At 32.2% G+C, this 21,960-nt stretch overlaps 1 protein-coding gene across 1 annotated transcript in view; it reads right to left on the bottom strand.

Moving 5' to 3' along the window:
- LOC130446450 (rap guanine nucleotide exchange factor 4) overlaps positions 1-21,960 on the bottom strand; it is a 281,452-nt gene that overhangs the window by 61,668 nt on the left and 197,824 nt on the right. Inside the window, exons 4-5 of the mRNA XM_056782724.1 lie at positions 14,556-14,702; positions 4,820-4,871 (exon numbers count right to left, since the gene is read on the bottom strand). Of these exons, the coding sequence (XP_056638702.1) occupies positions 4,820-4,871; positions 14,556-14,702 (199 nt within the window). The remainder of the gene's footprint in view (positions 1-4,819; positions 4,872-14,555; positions 14,703-21,960) is intronic.

The following is a 21,960-nucleotide window of genomic DNA, read 5'->3' as shown; positions in this document are numbered from 1 at the left end:
AGTCCATAATATTGTATCTGCACTATATTTTACGTATACTATCTTTATACTGCCAGTATTAGGCGATACATTATTTTTAGGCTTTAGTAGATGGAATTTTACCTTCTCAAGAGAGAAATTTTCGTTATCTTGATCAAATACTGACCAAGGGTCGCAAATTATCATCTACTGCCAAACTCTACACTCAATACTTTGGAGGCAAAGATAAAATGAGTATTCGAAAGTCGCCGGTAGGAATACGTGAAGGTTTATTATATTGAAGTTTAGTCAGCAAAATATTTGCTCCAATCCAATTATTTTCAATCAATCAACTGATTTATTTTACTTTAAATTATTAATTAATATGTTTTTGAAACCAAAATTAAGGGGCTGTATAAATTATAGATGTCTAAAAACACTCCAAAATGGAATATTAAAAAACATTGCAGATGCTCTTTGGTATTCTCTAGCGATTTCCAAATCGAATCTAGGTTAGATTAGTTTGAAGGAGCAACACGACTTAGTTTGGCTTGAGACACTTTATTTTTAGCAATTGGGACACTTAGTTAACTACCCAACCCTTCTATCGTCTTTTTTCCTTTTATAGCTTATTGATTGAAATTGGTTGAAATCTACGTTTATAACTCTTCCCAAAAAAGCAAACTCCAAAAAGTCTCGCCTGATAAGCTGAATGAGCCACACCCTGATTGTATTCATAAGAATTATCCATTCCAGAATAAGAACAAAATTAGAAGAGCGTATAGGTCATACACAGTTTGCATGTAGATGCGGTTATGGTACACGGGAGCCCCTTTGCGATGCAGGTCTTGATTCAAAAATGCCTAGATCAACAAAAAGATGATTATGCTTTCTTTATCGATTACGAGAAACCATTGGACACTATCATCATCCACGACAAACTTATATCCGCTATGCGGATGATACTGTCTTATTGGCAGATAACGTCGAAGATCTACAGATGATTCTCAATAGTGTAACTACAATAGGCGACAAAGCTGGTCTTAAGATCAACAGAAAGAAAATCAAATTTATGGTGATTAGTAAGAGAAAAATAAAAAATGTAGATCTGTATATAGAAACGGATTCCATTGAGACAGTACACCTCTTCAAATACTTCTTATTCTTTTTCTTCCGTGTATTAGGCGTAGTCGCCTGTTTTATCTTCGACATCTTTGCCTCCTATCCTGCTTCAAGGATGTCGTTCCACTTTTTTCTGGGTTGGCCGGTACTCCTTCTGCCTAATGGGGATTTATCGCGCACTGTTTTGATCAGACTGTTGTTATCCATAGGACTTATGTGCTCATCCCATTCTTTCTATCTTGATAGAAACCATTCGTTGACAATCTTCTGATTTTCTCACTTCTGTCCTACTGTTTAGTAGGTTTTTTCCGGCTATCCTGCGTAGCACTTTCATCTGTGCTGTTTCTATCATTCTTTTGATATTCGCCGTTTCCGGCCGTATCTCTGCTGTGTAGGTCATTATGGGTCTTACCGTGGCCTTGTATATTCTCGATATGGCTTCTATTATAATATGTTTATTTCGCCATATGGTTTCGTTCAAACATGCTGCTATTCTTAAAGCTTTAGTTGTTTGCTCTCTTACTTCGTTCTCTACGTCTCCCTGGCGAATCTCTTTGTGTACTGCTCCGTTAGCACTCCGTTCACTTTGGCTTGGATTTTGTTGTCCATGTATATATTTTCAATGGTTTTTATCATAGGGCATAAGGAATTTGTTTACCGTATAATAGATGTACTACGTGTTTTAATTGTACTCGATCGAAGGCTTTTTGTAGATCTATAAACCACATAAATGCTGGTCTGTTATACTCAATCAATCTGCCTGATAACGAAGAGCGCATCTGTGCACGACCTTCCCGATCTACATCCCTGTTGCTCAACTGTTAACGTGATAAGACTGTTTACTTTGTTTGTGATGACTTTTGTTGTAAGTTTAGAGTGCTACTCAGCAAATTGAATCCTCTATACTTAGATGGTATTTTTTTATTTTCTTTTTTGAATTTGAGAATAGTAGTACTTGTTCTCCAATCCTCTGGGAGTATTTGATGTGACACGATCTTGTTAATGAAAATTGTTAGTGGCTTGGCAAGGCTTTTTCTCCCGTATTTGAGTAGTTCATTAGTTATGCCATCATGTCTTGGGCTTTTTCTGTTTTTGAGCTGTTTGATAGCCGCTTGCACCCCTGTCAATTCAAACTGTAGATCTTCGTCTGTAGTAATTTCATTCATTCATTCCTGTACAGTTCTTAGTAGTTTGTACTTGGGATAGACAATAAATGATGAACGGAACCCTGATTTAGAGATTAAGACTAAATTGAAATGACAAGATCCACATTCATAAAAATGAGAAAGCTCTTGAGCAATCGCAACTTGAGCATTTGTACCCGATAGGGAGCCACGAAATGTTACGTAGTCTCCACGCTGCTTTAAGGTGTGGAAGGGTGGACACTAAAAGTAGCAAAAATGCAAAAATTAGAAGCTGTGGCTGCTTAGACGCATTTTGAGAATACCTTGGACTGACCTATGACCTATGTACTTTGCTACTTCTTTGAAACGGTGTCATCTTCCATCATTTTAGGTCGTTTTACCGTCAAGTCAAGGCACCGTCTCTTTCTCTCATTTACATTTAGCATAATTGTCCATTCTCACTCCCTATTTCTAGAGTCTTGTGCCGACTGTATAATGTCAAATATTCAGTTCAATGGTCTTCTGGATTGAGTTATTCTTAAATCTTATTCTCTTTATTGTCTTCTCTCCATTGATCCTCAACCAAGTCGCTCTGGATATCATATAATTACTTCTTTTTGGCTTATTCACAATTTTTGGCTTTGTTTCTTTTGTCTAGTATCTTAACAATCATCCATCAGTAGTAATACTGTAACTGTCTCTTCAGCATCCTCTTTCGTCTTTCCTCTTTTTGCAAGCTTATCTGCTTCATAATTCTTTTACACTTCTTAAAAGCAGATGCTCAATTTCAATCTTGTCATTTTTGATACAATCGTTTCCTGGCTATCTGTGTAGATTATTGTGTTTCTGCTTGACTCATCACTTTCCTTAATAGTCTGACAGCCTTTACTATTGCGTACATTTCCGCTTGAAGGATATTCAGTTTTCAATCTTTACGGCTTCTGGATACTTAGTTCCTTTGGAATCATACCGTCTCCTGTTTCATTTGTCACATTTATTTTTTCTTGATCATGGATTTCCCATCTCATTTTTGTTTTGTTTGAATATTTATTTCCATCTCATTAAATTAGTTTTAGTGATCATATTCAATCAATTCAATTCAATTCAATTTTATTTTAAATTATCAATAAATAAATAGATTTTTAAACTGGCGTAGAAGTATGGCTTGAAATTAAGGGGTTGCCCGAATTATACAGATATTTAAAAACGCTCTATAATGGAGAATTGGGAGACACTGCAGTTTCCTTTCCAATGATCTCAAAATCGAATCTTTTTCAGAGAAAATGAAAAATATCCTATCCTAGAAGTGTTCATGTTGCTAGGCAATCAGCTCCATATACGAAGCTAAATCGTTTGTGAATGTGAAGCAGAGTGAGTGTTGTGCCGTGTAGCCACAATAAAGAAGTGTGTGGATTACGTGAAAAACGGCTATGAGCTACATGTACATCTAGATTACAAACTTTTAGGGTACAAAATTTTGTTTAGATTAGATGCACCAACATTGTTGAAAAAATAAATGAAAGAAATTGAGACCAGTATTTCCCAATGTGAGGCCAACACCTCACAAGGTGACGATTCGATTTTTAGGGGAGGCAATTAGAAAATTGAATGACACGTGTTTGCGTCTTTTACTTCGGGTCATTGAAATGCAATGCTACATTTTGGCGCCAAATTTGATTATTATAATTGGGCTTGATGAGACAAAAATATCAGCTGGGTGTTTGGTCAAGTAAACTTTCAGCGGCAAATAACAGATTCCGTGGGATACCTCGGTATAGATATAGTAAGATTTTATTTCTTTATTCAAGAAGCAAATAAAACAAAAATAAAGCAAATAAAAGAAAGATTTTCTGTTATAAGATAAATTAACTCATTAGCTTGGATGATGCAGGCAATGTTAGTGGATTCAGTTATTATATATTATGAAACTTATTTTAAAAATTCAAAATAAAATGAGAGAGGGTATGGCTTCTCGAGGAATGAAATCAAACATCTAAATTTAACAAAGCTATTGTTACTGTTTCCATCTTTATATTTAACTGAATGTGGATATATTGCTGTAAATGATTTACTGGTAAAAAAGAAATACAACACAAGACTTGAGACTGAAACTAAATAACTTGGAACCTAATATAAAATCGAAACAATCACCTGGGGATTTCTTCTTAAAGCCTATTTTAAATTAGGTTTCTTTGGTAAACAATTAAATTTTGTATGCGTGTTACATAGGAGGGGCGCATAAGAATTTTAGAAAGGCTAAAGTGGAACATGGCAAAAAAAAGGTTGGGAAACACTGATTTAAACAGATTAGCATATTTTTGTTAATATATAAAAGTGAACAAAAGGAAAATGAAACTGTTGGCCATTTTAATACTTTTAATTTTAATTTAATTTTAATACGTACTAAAAATGCATTAAGACTTGACATATTTTTTTACAAAATAAATTATGAGCTATGAACTATAGCTAAGATAAATTCAGTTTTTTTAGCGTTAATAGATATTTTGAAATCATGAATCATTATTATCATATAGATTTTAAAACGCTTCACTTCAATTAGTTTGATTTATAAAACACTTGGTGTGTTATATGATATGATATGAAGATTAACTTACCATTTTTCAACTTGCAGTTTGATACCAAGTCACTCATAAGCTCTTTATTTTTCTGAAACCAAAAATACTACATTTAGTTAATGAATTAATATTATTATAACAATGCCAATGAGTTTGTTATTTTTTTTTGAAAATGTTCAAATTTCAATAGAAAACAATCAACTTTATGGTCAGCCACCGTACTATAACAATTATCATTAATTAGTGTAGTTCAGAATGTAATTTAAAAAGATACTGAAATATTGAAAACCGTATTTTTTGTTATTATTACGTAGAGAACAATGACAGTTATCTTATCTAGTTAATAATATATATCTATATTGTACTGGACAAAAAATTTATTTATCTAACTTGATATGAGCAAACAGCTTTAGAATACCTGTTTTTCACATAAAGAATTTTTTTTTTATTTGTTCCAAGGAAATTTCAGAATTGTTATTTGGTCAAATTTAAATGGACGTGAGACTGATAATGATGATGACTGGAATACGGATACAATAATTTATTGGTAATTATAGATTGCACAGTCACTTGATATTGATAGTTTGTTATTACTGTTTTAGATATATTAGGTACTAAAGGTTTGTTCCAGCAGTATGCGATGATCATACTTTGGTGCACACGCATGACTTGACTATAATTTATTGCGAACTCGTACCAACATTGTTTTTATTTAGGTTAAATAGACCTTTTACGTCCATCTCCACTATTAAATAAATACTCTTTGTCCATCTTTTACCACCTGGTAAGCACGATACATGATCTAAAATATGTGTTGAAATACGCTGATCCATATGTTCCAAAATTTATTCAAAACATATCGGCTCGACTCGAACTAATACTGAATAATTTGTTGCTGGAACGTCAAACTTTCTGATCATTACTTGAACTTAATACTGTTGGAGCGCAATTTTCATATCAAGTAGTTTCAGATGTCTGCTGGAACAGATCTAATATATATTTTGAGATGCAACTAATCTAGAGGAGCTAGAGTTGGCAACACTCTTATTTTGAAATCCTACTATGCTTAAGACATAATCTGTGACTGCATAGATTAAATAGTGGAATATACGATTTGACATTCTTTACTATGATTTGAAGTTTAAGTCAAACAAAACAAAAAACTTCTGAGAGTCGCCGACACGCATTTAGTGATGAGAATCCTTTATGATTAACTGTGTTCTACTGATATAACAAATTTAAAGAAACACGGATTGCGCTTGGTGAAGAGACAAGTGCTGGTAGGTCATGCTCTTCATTTACTTTTACTGTACACATTGAGATAATAATACGTATAATCAAAGAAGATCCACGATGGACTTCTTAAGCGAATAAGGTAACTCTTGGTGTTGAGCAGTAAATTTTACATGATCAAAAACATTGTTAGTCGTTGGCTTAGAATCCCATGGGAGTAATTAGACATATCAAATGAAGATGGACATCGTGTTATGTCTAATATAGTAACAGGTGTTGAAACATGCATAATATTTTAAGATATTCCTACTTGCTATTCACTTTTAATTTTTGGTGCAGGATTAGTCAAAGCAATTAGGTTGGAAGATCAAAGTACACTTACAAGATATTTTATAATACTGCATCGTCATATAATGAACAGTAGACAGTTGAATTTTAATGTGAATATAATGTAAAATTTATTTAATTTATGTGAATGACATTCTGATTACATGTAGTAAAAGCAATCGTCCCATTTATTTGAAAACATTCCCACAGATAAATGGCTTCAAGTTTTTGAGTTATGGTCGCTTTGGTTACAAAAATATATTGAAATAGTTCTTGTATCTCGGGATATACAGCGTGACCAAAGTATTATCAAGCTGCTTCAGTATCTTACATTCATTCCTGTATCAATGAATCAACAACAGCATCAACTTGAACAAACCAACACAAAACGTATGAATACATTACAGATCGAATGTTGCTTTTTAAATCCCATCACTGTTTGGAAATTGTGAGACAGAAGGACAGATGTATTTGGCAACATTATAAACAGTTTTCATATGATTGCCAAATGCATACAATTTGAAATTCAATAATATTATCAGAGTATGGTAAAAATTTCGCAAAATTTATAATTTTTCAGTTGTTATATAATATAATATAAAAATAATTACCTTAAGTTATAAAACATTGACACTCATATAAATAGTAAGCAAAGTAAACAAAGAAAATATATTTATTTTTCAACGTAATCCCCTTCCAGCTATATACATTTTTCCCAGCGATACTTTATAAGTTCGATACCACTTTTATAATAAGAATTTTCAAAATGGTCATTGGATGAAAATAATTCGAGGAAGCTAAATCTGGCGAATAGGATGCACAAGGTAGCAATTCAAACTTTAATTCATTAATTTTGGCCATTGCAATAACGGATGTGCGAGTTGGTGCATTGTCTTGATGAAACAAAACTTTCTTTTAAACCAAATGCGGCTGTTTTCGCTTGATTTCTTCGCTCAAACGATGCAATAAGTTCGCATAATACTCGCCGTTGATAGTTTTTCCGTTTTCAAGATAGTTAATGAAAATTATTCCATGCGCATCTCAAAAAATCGATGACATGACCGGTCTTTTCTTTTTTTTGAAGACGGTTCCCCCTTTGCAGTCAATTGTTTTGTTCTTTCTTTTCGAGTGTGAAGTGATGGATCCACGTTTCATCCATGGTTATGAAACTGTGCAAAAAATCAACTTCATTTCTGTGAAACAGATGTGGCACCCATCTTGTTCACAGTTGTCTCATGTCCAAATTTTTAGTTAATATGCGCAGTTTCAATTCACAATCAAGTACCGTTTTGTGGATTTTCTTCAATATTTCTAGAATCTTTACTTCATTTGGTCTTCTACTGCGATGTTGATACCAAATATTTTACTATTAATAATAACAACGATGGAGCAGTCTCACCCAGAGTAGAATCTAGCTCAGCTTTTATATTGGTTCTACCGATGACAAATTCACTGCCTGCCAATCAAATACTAAACAACATTGCGTCTTCAAACTAGGAGCATATGTTGTATAGATTGTGTTCTTTCTTATACAGTGGCAACTACCGCCATCTTTAGGTCAGGTCAGATACTTCTGGGACCAATCTCGTATTTTTGACTATATTTTCAATTAGTGCTTAGAAGTTTCTAGTCTTTTTCTCACTTAAATCGGAGGAATTATGTCATCAAATTCTATATGAGGAAGTTAAATATAAATATGCGATTTTGTTCCCCTCATATACAGCCTCAATAATTAATTTAATTATATGAAATTTTCAAGCCGTGAACTATAATTATAGAATCCAATTGTTATCGAAATTGCATTGCAATTGACAATTAGCATAAATTGTATGAATGTCTGTAGAGGACGTACTAAGTGAAATACATTGATACATTGATGAGTAGTAAATAAAATGTATTCGACAAACATCCATTATGACAGTCATTTCTTAACAAGTATTGGAATAATTGAAACGTGCAGCAAATTAATTATTATTCGAATTAGTTGTGGTATATGTTAAGTGTCTTTGGAAACAAGATTGATGAGAAAAGCTATTTTAATATAGGTAAGTGGCAGAGAAAATTTGGTAGCAATCGTATAAATGCATATTTTACGATGTAAATTAGAGCACATGTAATTACACCTGATATATAAGCTACTTTTTCTTCTATTTCAATTAACAAATTCTTTTGTTGTATGTAGACATTCAATAAAATACATTTTTATCAATATTTTTTCATCTTTCCTGTGTCAAGTTCAATTGAATGAGATATAATGATGCATAACATGATATTTTAGTCAAAAAAGCCTGAAGAATATCAGTCCTTTTGGCTTATTCAGTTTGCAACGTAATTGAAATTTAATATTTACCATTGTTTCCCATCTTGCATCCCAACTAACTAAAAAAAATATAGAGAATCATCCATGACTTAGCAACCCTCACAAGTTCTGATAAATATATACGTTGACGATACTTGTACTTGTTAGTATACAAGAGTATATCATTTAATAATTTAAATGTACTGAAGTCTTTTAATCGAAGAAAAATAGTGAAATAAAGTAATAATCAGTGCGTGATCAGGACGTGAGTATCCCGGGTGAAACGCATCGCCGCATCGTAATTGGGAGGTGCGAGCGTCACATCGCTTCATAAGCAGTTCGATCAGATGTAGTACAGGGACGACATCGTATTATCGTACTGCAGTGAGATTGTTTATATTTGTCTGTTGTGTAAATTTCTTAAAAATGTTTGACACGGATACAGCTGATAAAGTTGTTGACGTTAGCTATACTCCGCCTAAGAAAAAAGCTAAAAGCTTTATTTCAGCTCTAGCGAAAAACAAGTGGTCGATCCAAAAAAAAAGGATCTATCCAGAAAAAAATTAACAATTCAATTGATGATTTCAACAGGAGCGCGATTAGAAAAATTGTACAAAATTCTTTCTTTCAGAATCCACGTACAGTTCTGAGAGTTCTTGACAAGGATAAGAACTTAAAAAGTCAACCTTTTATAATTTATTGGAAGAAATGGGATTTCAATATAAAAACGAGGTAGGAAGAGTTTGTTATCGAAAAAAGCAGAAATTATTTTGTGAAGGCGTGAACATATTAGAAAAAGTGACAAATTTCGAGAAGAAAATAGAGAAATTTATTATCTGGATTAAATATGTGTAAAAGTTTTATGTGGACTCTTCCATATAATCCATAAGGCAATGTTGGTCTTAACAAGCAGATGCTATATATAATCAGTGCTTTTTATATCCATTCCAAACATCACGTTTACATCGTATATTTGTGTAATAATAATTGTGGATAAAAATTTATAATTTATATTATTTATCTTTAGTCAGAAATGCCTCCGAAACTGTATTAGTTACAAGCAGAACTTAGGGTACATAGTGCAAGAGAGAACAAACAAGATAAACCTAAGATTGCAATGGACAATTCAGTCGCATGAGTAAAAACAGCTATTTGCCAATATGAAATAATCTCCTCATGTATGAACAAATCATTGAATATTAATGCAGGAGACCCACTTTAGTGAAAAAACACTGAACATCTAATTTCTATTCCTTGTGAAGGGTACAAAACAAATATCCAAGTATATACGATTGCTCATCAAATATATCTGCTACTCTTTAGCCGACTAAAGTCTCTACAAACTATGACTACTATCTGCCAAATAATTTTATAAACAAACTCAAATTCACGCATAAGTTTTCAACAATAGTGGCTATAGGCATTTGTATGGGTCGCTTCAACGTGATTGTTAAATTCAAGGACTCTATCGACCGCGGGTGAATTCAGCCTCATTTTACAGTCAGATCTATAGTATTCCTAACAGATACAATATTCAAAAGGAACAAATGAATGTTGCCTTCTTGAAAATTAATTTCACCCATTCCATGTTTGGCTGTTCAGTCGAAGATTCTAAGCACCACATCTGTATATCAGGGTTCTAATACAATACGAAACAAGCCGTGAATATCGCCAGATCATCCACTTACAATATTTTATCTCTAACGTAATTGTTATTGCGAAACTGAGAAATTATCAATTATGATTTTTTAAATGATATTACGCTACAAAATCAGCCTCGATTTTCTTATTTATTATCTTAATAATTGTTATGACCAAGTGACACAGAATGCAGGATAACCCTGTATAAATGATGAATATCTTAATGGTTATTTTTAGTATTTTTAAAAGTAAAAAGTAAAGTTCTCCGTTAATGATTGAGAATTTAATTCTGTAGTAAATTAAATTTATTCAAATGCAATTTGTAAATAAGAATCACATGATCCGGATGTTGCATAAAAGGGCCAAAGGTATAATACGGATCAATTACATATTCAAAACATCATGTTTAAGCTCGAAATGCATGCTTCTATCACGTTCGTTTAACAAGGCAAATGAAAACATTAGATTGGTTCTATTCAACAAAGGCCATTTATCACCTTTATTTGAATCGGAAAACAGTTATGTGGATGAATGCACACATCAAATGTAAAATTGTGGGTTACAGAGTGTAGTAGATACATGTTTTGTTATATTTGATGATGATGCTTCAATTTTTTTCGTCCTTTAGGAATTGCAGGGGTCATTATTGGTTGTTTAGAAATTTGGCATTTGTTTGACTTGTATTCCATAAAATAAACCAGAGAAATCAAAACACTGGATAGGTGAAAAACAAAGTAAATTCACGCTCTAATGGATTCCAAGACACACTGGCGTGGAAGGAAATGAAATAGAAAGACTCGATGAAGGAGGGGCGAATAAACCCTTCGTAGTATCTGAAACCTTCGGTGGAATAGGCTACAGGCCAATATAGAAAAACTATAAATGGGAAGTTGAATGGGAAAAAATGAGTTATTGTAACAATCTACAAGCTTTGAGACAGGTATGATATGTTTACGAAACTACAACCGAAGAGGATGCATCGAATGTATCAAACTAAGTAAGAAAAATTTGCGAATTTAACGGAAGTAATATCGAGGCATTTCCACCACAACGAAAACCTAATGAGGTTATTTTTGGTAGAGGATGTAATTAAAAAACTCCAGAGCCTCACACTTCGCTGTGTATGAGATAAAAGATGAACATCTTTGGCAGCTAGAGTCATCCTACATACTGAAAATCCTGAGAGGACTGGGATTAATAGATCAGATAGAAACAAGGAATCTTCCATAGCCGCAGCAAGAGAAGGGGACAAAATATATCCTTTGGATCGCGATGTATAAGACACCCTGTGTGTGTAAGTACATAGGTAGATAGTGGGCGGACCTGAACCATTGCGCATTACTTAGATATTAACTCTAGACTTTTTATGGCCTTCTAGCATTTTGCTTCAATATTTTTGATATTCAATCTCAATTAAAATAATTAATAATTCTGGATAGTTTCATGAATATATTCTCCATTTGTTATTTGTTACACATTCGTCTCTTACCAAATTTTGACTTTTACGTGTTAAAATCACGATTAATCATGGATAATGTATCTCATTCCTGCCAAAATCCTCGAAAAATTATTTTTAAGACCTGATGAAATCTTTATGATTTATGAGTGTAATTCAGCAAGGGTATAAGAACCTTGGCGCTTTATTTTTGGATTAGAGCTCAAATTTAGTGTAAAATAGAAGTTATCGCAGAGAAGAGTTATAACATTTTCAAGCTTTGGGGCATTTATACTGATCTCGAACAGAACATTTATCCCATGCATTCCCGTAGACTTAAATGATGTAAAATTCTATATTCTTGACATAGATATTTCCGATCTAAATGCAATCTATCATTCAATAATAACGGGTATGTTAAAAATATAGTTAATGAACTCTAAATTTATTAAATTTAATGGTTTTATCAATTGTTTCGACCCTATATCCATTTTGCAAAAATTCATTCGCCTGATATCTATGACATAATTGTAAATTTGACGAAATTAAAAATATGTACAACCAATTTTATTACTATTGTCAAAAAAATATGAAACATCGTTTGAAATGGATATATTTTGAAATATACTATTTTGGAGATAGTCATATAGTTAAGGCATAAGAAAAAACCTCAATAATATAAAGGGGGATCTGAATGTAATGTCATCTTCTTAAATTGAATGGAAACAAATAAAATATCTTACTCGAAAAATGAAGTGGCGATAGAAATAAATGGAAATTATTTGGAGAAATATCGGGCGACTATGGCTGGTGAGGCACTACCTTCTTAATTTTTTCTGTCTTGCACAGTGCGGTCTTGTATTGTCAGCTTGCAGAATTCTGAATATCAGAATCATTTTCGATTTAAGATCGGTTCAATATATCCAATTTTTCACAATAATGATCTGCATTAAAACAACTTGTAGAGGTTCTAGCACTTGAATCGAAGAGTTTTGCGTACACTTCAACAAGCAGACACAAGAATATTTGAGGGGTATAAACCAGGCTTCGTAGTATTTCACAGAAATTCATTTGGAGAGAGGTACTGCCTTTTATGCTTAGGATTATCATGTAAGATCCATTTTTCGTCTTCAGTAATTAAACGATCAAGAAGTTGTTCTGTAGGGTGCTGTTGCTTTGAGCAAATTATGGTTTTGTATATTTTTCCAATCTGCTGCACTATTTGTTAAGAGTGTTTGACAGTTATTAGATTGTCTGGCATGAATTTGCTTCTATTTATGTCCGTAGCATGTTGTATACTGTTGTTTGTATTCCTGATCGAAAGGAGTCGAATACATCAAAATTAGCGGATCTGAATTTATAGAGCCATCTTTGACATTCACGAGCTTCTAATATACTTGTATAAACATCAAAATTACATCTATTATGTTACCGCCTGCGGAACTGAATAAGTTCATAATGCCATATGTACCCTTCTGGTATTTGGCTAGTCATTTCACCCTAAATTGTTAAAAAAAGTTTGATATCTGACTATTTAGGGTGGAACAAGTTCCAATCATATTTCTTTGACACGATTTACTCTATGAGTGACAAACGGTAATCAAATATTGACATACGCAGAATCGACATTACTTTCTGGCTCCCTACTACATAATAATGATAGTAAGAAATGTTTCTAAAACAGGAATGCTAGAAGAAGACAAAACATGTGGTTCAAGCACGATGGTGTTCCAGTAGACTTCAGTCGGACTGCTAGGCAGTATTAAGATACAACATATTCCATATTCGTAGGATTGGTCGAGAGGGGCCTCAACATTGGCCTCCTCGATCTCCAGAGTTAATACCTTATGATTTCTGTTTATGGGGTTACCTTCAAACATTAGTATACATGACACCCATAGTTGATATCAACGATTTAAAGAATCATAACCATATAGCGAAATACACCTCAAATCTTTGAATGGGAACGGTAATCCATGACACGTAGGCTACGTTCATGTATATTGGCTAGAGGTGGCCATTTCCAGGAATTGATATGAGTCGTATTACATTTCACATCTTTACTGGTTTTCACTTAATTTATTAAAAAACTTATAAATGATGGTATTTATTTTATTTCTCAGCAGCTAATGGTTTTGGGAAAAAATTTTAAAATAAAACATGTTTACATGAAACAATGAAAAATACTTGGGATTAGTCATTTGCTAGTGCACGAAAATTACAGAATATCAAATTTCTAGCTTCACTGAAATTTAAAAAAAAACTCAATTTTAGTCACCACCTTTTAAGGGTGATATCTCGGAAAGGGTTGGGTTGAGGAAATTTTGTTATAGGAAAGCCCATATTAATTTCATACAAGCAATCACCTCCTAAATTTTGTCTCATGAATTTAGAAACATGTATGACTTATCGCTATAATTTAAATATTTATTTTAACGCTTTACACGGTGAGATATGAAAGAGTAGGATCAACTCGAGAATTAGATGTGCTCCGACTTTTTATATTATTGATTGATTCAATCATTTTCTATTGAAATTCTATTAGAATTCCGGCATACAATAGGTGAAATAAGATGAAACATTCTGAAAATTATTTCTAGTACTTCAAAATCAAAATATACCTAAATCATAAAATAATAATACAAAAAATTTTGAGTTTATCCAATATTTAATTTTTTTCTCTCTGTATAATTAGACGTATTTTAGCTAACAAAAAATCCTAAAAGGTCGTTTGCTCGCTTCGATAAAAAACCATCCAATAAAAGAGTAAAAATGAAACATGAAATTTAATTTATTCATTGGAATCGACTGTCACGTCTGCTATCTAAACGGCTTCTTACCTCCCAAATTAGCCGAAAGTCGTGCTGTTCAACCCTTAAAAGCTCGCAGGTTGTTTGAGTAACGACTGTGCTGTCTCTCGGTAAATCCTGAAGGATTGATTCACCAAATGTAGCGCCGATTCCTAATGTACATAGAGCTATTGGATTCTGGAACAAAAAAAAAAGAATTAGTATCGAAGTTTACGTATTAAATTTTAGAGAACAGATAATTATTACTAATCTTGAATTAAGGGTAAGTTTTATCAGATCGTAAAGTTGATTTTAGTATATATTTAGAGTCATTGAAGTTGGAAAATGTGTCACAATACAAAGACCTTCTATTTATAATTAAAACAACATCAAAGAAGTAGATATAAAACTTTTTAACATTAGAAAACATTTTTGTTGAATAGCTCCGAGTTTCTTCTTATTATTTGAGTAGTGTCTCTAGTAACTTCATATTATCACTTTGTCCATCTAGTTATTATCCATGACAATGAGTTTTAACAGTACTCACCAGAGATATCTTCAGCTAGTTATTACAAAGTAGTAGTTCCAATATGTTCACAATATATTTTTTCAACTTATCCTTTCCAGTTTTCCAACGTCCAAAATAGTTTCAAAGTAAAAACTCACATGTTATTAGATCAAAGTTGTATGAAGCTATGAAGTTCCTTGAAATACCAATTAAAGTAAACAAGTAAGTAAGCATAACTTTGGAGATAACTATAAGTAAGATATCAGTATAATGGAAGCTTTCAATGTAGAGAATTAATACATGGTGACCCACTCTCGTTTTCGTTGTTCGACATAATATTAGAAAATGTCATATTAATACTACAGAAACTATAAATCTACATATGGTACGAACTAACTATAAGAAAAATTGAAATGCTCAACATTCTGGTTAGTTTAGAAGTAAGAACAATAGAACATAAGCTACATATAATAAGCAGGTAATGAAATATACGGTAATCAAGAGGAATCAATAACGATAAACAATCAACGTACCAATAGGAGTGAATATTGGGAAATAATACTGTTTAGAAGTGGTAACCCAATTGGAATATCTGGGGGTAACAATTAGAACCAAAGATAAAGAGATACAAGAGGTGGAAAAAAGAGTGAGATATGGAAGCAAAGGAGGAGGAGCCACAAAACCAAAATATCAGCATTGTTTTCCGGAGACTAGAGTTTTTCGTCCAATCTACGGATATTATCTAAAGAAGCTGCAAATGGATTGGATGTGTAGGAAATTGGAATATTGAGAAATATTTTTGGGGGAATTCAATCTAACGAAGGGGTCTGGAAAATAACAAATTAAGAAATAATGTCTGTCTACGATCAACCCATCAATTACCCAGGTATTAAGGACGCAATCGGTTAGATTGACCTTGACACTTGACCTGAATAAATAATACAAAACTGAGAATGTTCTTAAGAGCAGGAGAAGGGGGATAAAAAAGGAAGATCTAAGAAGAAATGGCCTTTTTGGCACTGCTGTATATATAAAAATTTGTAAGATCAAGCTAATTTGATTAAAACTACTATAACGGAATGAAAAAAGTAAAAATTGCTCATTTTCCAATGAGACTTGAGCTTACGAGCATTTGACTGCTTAATAATAATCAACAGTCAACGCATTTTTGATCTTATTAATAATATTAAATAGCTAGAAATTTAATATAAAATATAAAAAATTTTTCGTCGTTTTATCCATCATTTTTAAATTAGATGAAAGTTTTTTGTAGTGAACTTGTAAATTTTCTATGCTTCTCGTATCGCCGTATATTAGTGAAATGTTAAGTTTGATCTAAAACTTCTAAAACATTTTGTTTCCCATATTAATTAAGTTAATCGATTCACACGATACTTTTAAATGTTTTACCCAATTCTTTATTGAATCAAGTATTTTCATCAACAGTAAAAACGTGTACGAAGTTTCAAGTGAAGTAGACTAAAAGGTAATGAAAATTTGATTAGAAAATTCTATCTAAACAGTCGAATAAATAGATAGACAAAGTAAAAAAGTAAGTTGAATAAAGTGTGACAAAAGAAGCGTGAATTGACATTTATAAGAGAGTAATAATATTATAAAAACGTTCATTCTTCGTCCATTGTAATAATCAGTTTACTAACTAGTCAATAATTTTATAAAAGTTACCATTACCAAAACTTTGTGGAATACACGTAAAGTCGTCAAGTACATGCTTCTTGTTTGACTTGGATATCTATTATTAGTTAATTGAAATGTGTATGTAGATTGAGGTTCAAAAGAGAATACCCTCAATACTGAATTTTTCGATGAAGTTAATATCAACATATATTTGAGAAATTTATACTGAAAGAATTTCGGGCAAAAATAGTCAGAAACTACTCTAAAAATAGAAATATTTTATAAACACAACAAAATGGGGTAAAATAGTATAAAACAAAAACAAGGTAGGGATGAAAATTCTCTATAAAATCTTCTTGAATCATATTTGACGTGTTTTCAATATAAACCAAGATTTTTTAAAATAAAATTTTAAAATAAATATATAAAACGACTTCCATTATACTGACCGACCCTCCTTAAACATCAAAATTCAATAAATGACTGCGATAATAAGTAGAAAGGCATTATCCAGTGAACGAGTAGCAGAAAATATTGAAAAGGAAGGTTTCAGTTGCCTTTTTCGAACTATTACCTCACTACGCATTATGTCCACAAATAGATATTTATAGAAAATAACAAGCGTGTTTTGAATTCAGGAAATACAGAATGGTGAAAAAACGTGAGAAAACAATAAAAGGCGTACTTATAAAAGAAATAAACACCCTTTGGGAATATAGAAATAAGTAAGGGCTATATATGTCGACGAAGGCGAGCATTTATATGGATTTAATGTACCGAATAATGTTTGAATTAACTCACATTCATCATTTTTAATTAAACCATTCCGCTGCCTTTACACTATGTAGACTTGGTTATCGCAAATTAACAACAAATATTTGCCCAGTGAACTTATTTTATGTACTTTGTGATTTAATTATATCTTAAATTAAATAAATAGAATATACGAAAAGTAACTAAATATAGTCAAGATAGCTGTAGATATGGAAACTAGGAATAAATAATGGAAAATAAATTAAAATATCGAGGAATTTTTATAAAGAGCAGTTCGAAACAAAGTTTCAGCTCTTCACATTATTTATTTCGAATTCCAAAATTGATATTGGATGATCTAGAATTGTTATTAGCAAACTTTCCCAAATATTTTTTCATAAATAGTTTGTGAAAATCTACAACACAAATTGTTTGTCGCATACTACATTAGTAACACAGATTTATGTTTATGTTTTAGTTAATTCTTTTTCCAAATATTGAAAATTATATATTTATTGTGACAAATGAATACAGCAAACATGTGTTGGAACGTATGGGAAGGTCACCTGTTTAGCCTGAAGCCTACTGTTTGAATGCGATGTCTACCGTGTCTGTGGACAAACCAGTGTAGCCGTTATCTTCGTTTGTATAGGGGCTGGTTTTTTATGTTTTGATGCAAAAATAATCATATATAGAGCAACAAATTCTAGTGAAATTTCACATGAAACTTGGAACCACTGCAACTGAGGCTCCTAATTTATTGAATCAACAGTATGGCAAATGTTTTCTAGTGCTTCAAGCGTTTTTTTGAGATGTTGAAGATGATTCACGTTTGGATTGCTTTTCCACGTCAAAAACTGATCAAAATATCTTGTTAGATCTAACCGTCGACTGAGTATTTTGTGCGATTACCGAATCTGTAGGAATTGACAAAGAATGTGTAGATTAAATTACACATGAAAATTTTAACATGCGAAGAATGTGTGCAAAAACTGGTGCCTCATTTTGTCCTGTCCGTCAAGAGGTCTCTAGTCAAGTACAACATTCCAGTTTTAAACCACCCACCTTACAAACAGTGACCGTTAATTGTGAGGTTTCTTGTGAGCTACTGTGAAAATTTCAGGTGACTAATCTTATTTCCATATTCTTTGAAAGTACTGCAAACACTCTTGCCCAAATATCCTGAATTTGGCATTTTATTGGGTGGATAGTTTTAGTTATTTTGGATTTTATTAGATGGGTAGATAATTAATTTCACTTTCAATTCATATAAAAACTCAAGGTTAGGCTAGAATCTGATCATTCATACTATTTCAAATGTGAAGTACTCAGGGTCATAAACGGACAGACATTTCCCGAAAAGACCGCGTAGCGTCGGACTCTTCACACGAATGTTCAACTTTTCAATTAGTTTCAGAATTTTATGATATTTAAAACAAAAGAAAAGAGAGCTGATATATTGATAGCATGATAATGAGTATTCAAATAGTGAATAATGGGGAAATGAGTTAACAGAAGCTGCACAATGTGGTTTACTAAATAAGCTTTGCAAGATAAGTTCAACAAATCATAGAGATGAACTTCTACTGTGGATGCATATATATATTTTCATTTCACTGCTAGTAATAACGAATTTATGATCTCCCTGTATGCCAACCTTCATGTTTAAGAAGCATACATAATTTAACCTCACTACTTCGTGCCAATGATTATTATTAACGATGTACTTGAGCTCAGATTAGAATAAATTTGGAAAAAATTCTTGAGGTATGAAATATATGGTGATCACGGTAGTCAGCTTTTTATAATTAGATTGTTTCAGAATGTAATACAACTATTGAATAACTGTACTATAGAAAATCACACTGGTACTTTCAGGAGTTCAAGATATTTAATTCAATTGTTTTCTCTTAGAGACCTGCATTATCTGTTAAAAAATTAACGAGCTGCAGCTCTGATTAATTTTTCTAATAGTTTTAAATATGCAGTTTTGGAAACTTTTATGTGAAAATAGAATGAATAGTAATTTACGCAAAAATACATAATATTATATATTAACTTCGTTAAAATTAATCATTGCACCACTGAAATTGATTACTGTCATATTATCATATCTTTTGAAAATGAGGGGAAAATTTAGGAAATATGGAATATCTTTATTAATTTTAGTCGTAATTGGAAAAATCCAGTATATCTATCTACTACCAGCAATGATGACATATTGTCGGTACATTATTCATTATTCAACAGCGAACATTTATGAATCTTTCTTACCAATTATGGTAAGCCTTGTAAGAAAATTCGAATATACGGTTTGACAATCAAGTTCCTGCCAAAATAAATACCTTGTATCGGTAGTGGCAAGAGGTTCTCTTCCTATGGGGCATCTGATTCTCTATCTTAATTTGCATACATTCTTCACCTTCAGTCCCTTCAGTGTTTCTGGTCTTGGTTTTTTTATTTTTCAATATTACTTCTCTTTTGCTTGGATTTCCTATCTTTTCGTATTCAACTTTTCAATTTTCTTTGTAATTGCTTCAATAAGGTAGTTATTATATAGCGACAAAGTTATAACTGAGGCCATAGCAGTTTTTCTATATCTATTAGATGTCTTTCTTATTTGTTTGGGCACGGGACTTATGTCATAAGGAGATACTTCCAGTTCCTGAAGTAGATTCTTCTATTTGAGTATAAGACCTCAGTGAAGGTACGTCTTTTGTTTCAGTCCTAGTACATATGCGAAATTATTTACCAAAATCAACTTGTTTAAGTGATATAAATCATTTTTTCCTTGCTTCAATAACATAAAAAACAAAATTGCGAGGGTACTTCCGACATAAACGGAAAATAAAATTTATTAGATTAATAGTTTTACTCGTTACCTAACTTTGAATATAAATCATAGTTTTCCAAGATTTTTAGCTACAACCTCATATGAAAGTTAGTTATAAACGCGTTTCTTTGAATTATACTTTATTGTGCTGTTGGAAAAACTTTTTTAATCATTTAGGTTTCACTTTTTTCCATAACATATACTATTTACAGTGGAATTATTGATATATGAATTTAAAAAACTTGTATATAATATTAGAATAAATACCTATACCGAAGTGTATGTATATTTGTCCAGAAAAGTGTCAATACAACACTTTTTGCAAGATGTTGAACTTTCAAAAATTTAATATCGAAAATTAAGATGTTAATGTACGATTTAATTTTTACGATAGTACAAGTAATCACTTTATGATTTTTGTTCATAATAATATAAAGAATTTTCAATTTGTGGCGAGAGCTCCACAAAAGAATAATCATCTGTTTTTAAAGACTTCTGAATGATATTACCAATTGATTTGGAATTATAAATAATTTTTGCCCTCTTTTAGTCACTTCATTCCGCTTTAAACCGAAGTTTGTTTGTTTTTGAATGAATCCGCAATCTCGTAACATAATCTGGATTTGATTATTTGAATCCGTTCCAAACGTAGAACATGCTTGAAATCCATGTATTTTTGGTATCAATATTTCAGAACGACCAAAAAAGTTTATTTTGGCCACAATAATTAATTTAAATAAGCATCATAATTTCCACGCGAAAATAATTTTGCTACTACTTCACTTAATATATCATATATGAAGATTAATTTCACTATGAGGTGAACTTATTTCACTGACGTATTGAAAGAAGAAAGTGTTTGAAGTTCATTGTCAAATGATGTTATTGAAATAATTTACCACACAGTAATTATACTTGATTTGATTGAAAAAGTTGATATTGGACTATTAATGATAGATGGAAGTAATGGTTTGGTTTGGTGAGATATAACATCGCTCAATAAATCGTGTAACTGTCACACAGATGGCGCTGCCATTGTACAAGCTCAGCAATGGCTTCAAAAGTGTTATCCGGACTTGGCTCTATCGAAAAGAACCATTTGTTATTGGTTTGCTGAATTTAAACGTGGTCGTACAGACACCGATGATGGTGAACGTTCTGGTCGTCCAATTGAGGTGATTACTCCAGAAAACATCAAAAAAGTTTGGTTATATTGGTTATGTCTAATCGTAAATTGAAATTTTGTGAGAAAACTGAGGCTGTAAATATATCAGAAGGTGGTGTGTTTACAATTATGCATGAACATTTGACAATAAAAAACCTTTTTGTCAAAGTGGGTGCCCAGTTTACTCATAGTCGATTAAAAACATCGACGCGTTGATGATTCAGAGCAGTGTTTTTGACCATGTTTCCACGTAATAAATAAGATTTTTTGCTCTCTGCACTCTGGAATCAAAACGATCATCATCTGAGAGACTGCAGCCCGGTGAAACCCTCTCGAAGGGTCCAACAGCTGGGAAGGTTTTGGCTTTAGAATGCGCATGGAATATTGTTCATCGACTATCTATAAAAGGGAGAGACAATCAATAGCGAATACTACTAAAAATAACTGCACCGATTCAGTCGATGGCAACGATTGTTAAATTGAACGAACTGCACACAAGATCTGTTCCCAAGTGACCACTGGCTATGCGTTTTTCTTAGTTAGTCACACGACTTATTGA

Source organism: Diorhabda sublineata, chromosome 1, assembly GCF_026230105.1.
Source record: "Diorhabda sublineata isolate icDioSubl1.1 chromosome 1, icDioSubl1.1, whole genome shotgun sequence".
Classification (NCBI taxonomy): Eukaryota; Metazoa; Arthropoda; class Insecta; order Coleoptera; family Chrysomelidae; genus Diorhabda; species Diorhabda sublineata.
Note: the sequence above shows the minus strand (reverse complement) of the source record. Positions and strands in the feature narration are given on the sequence as shown.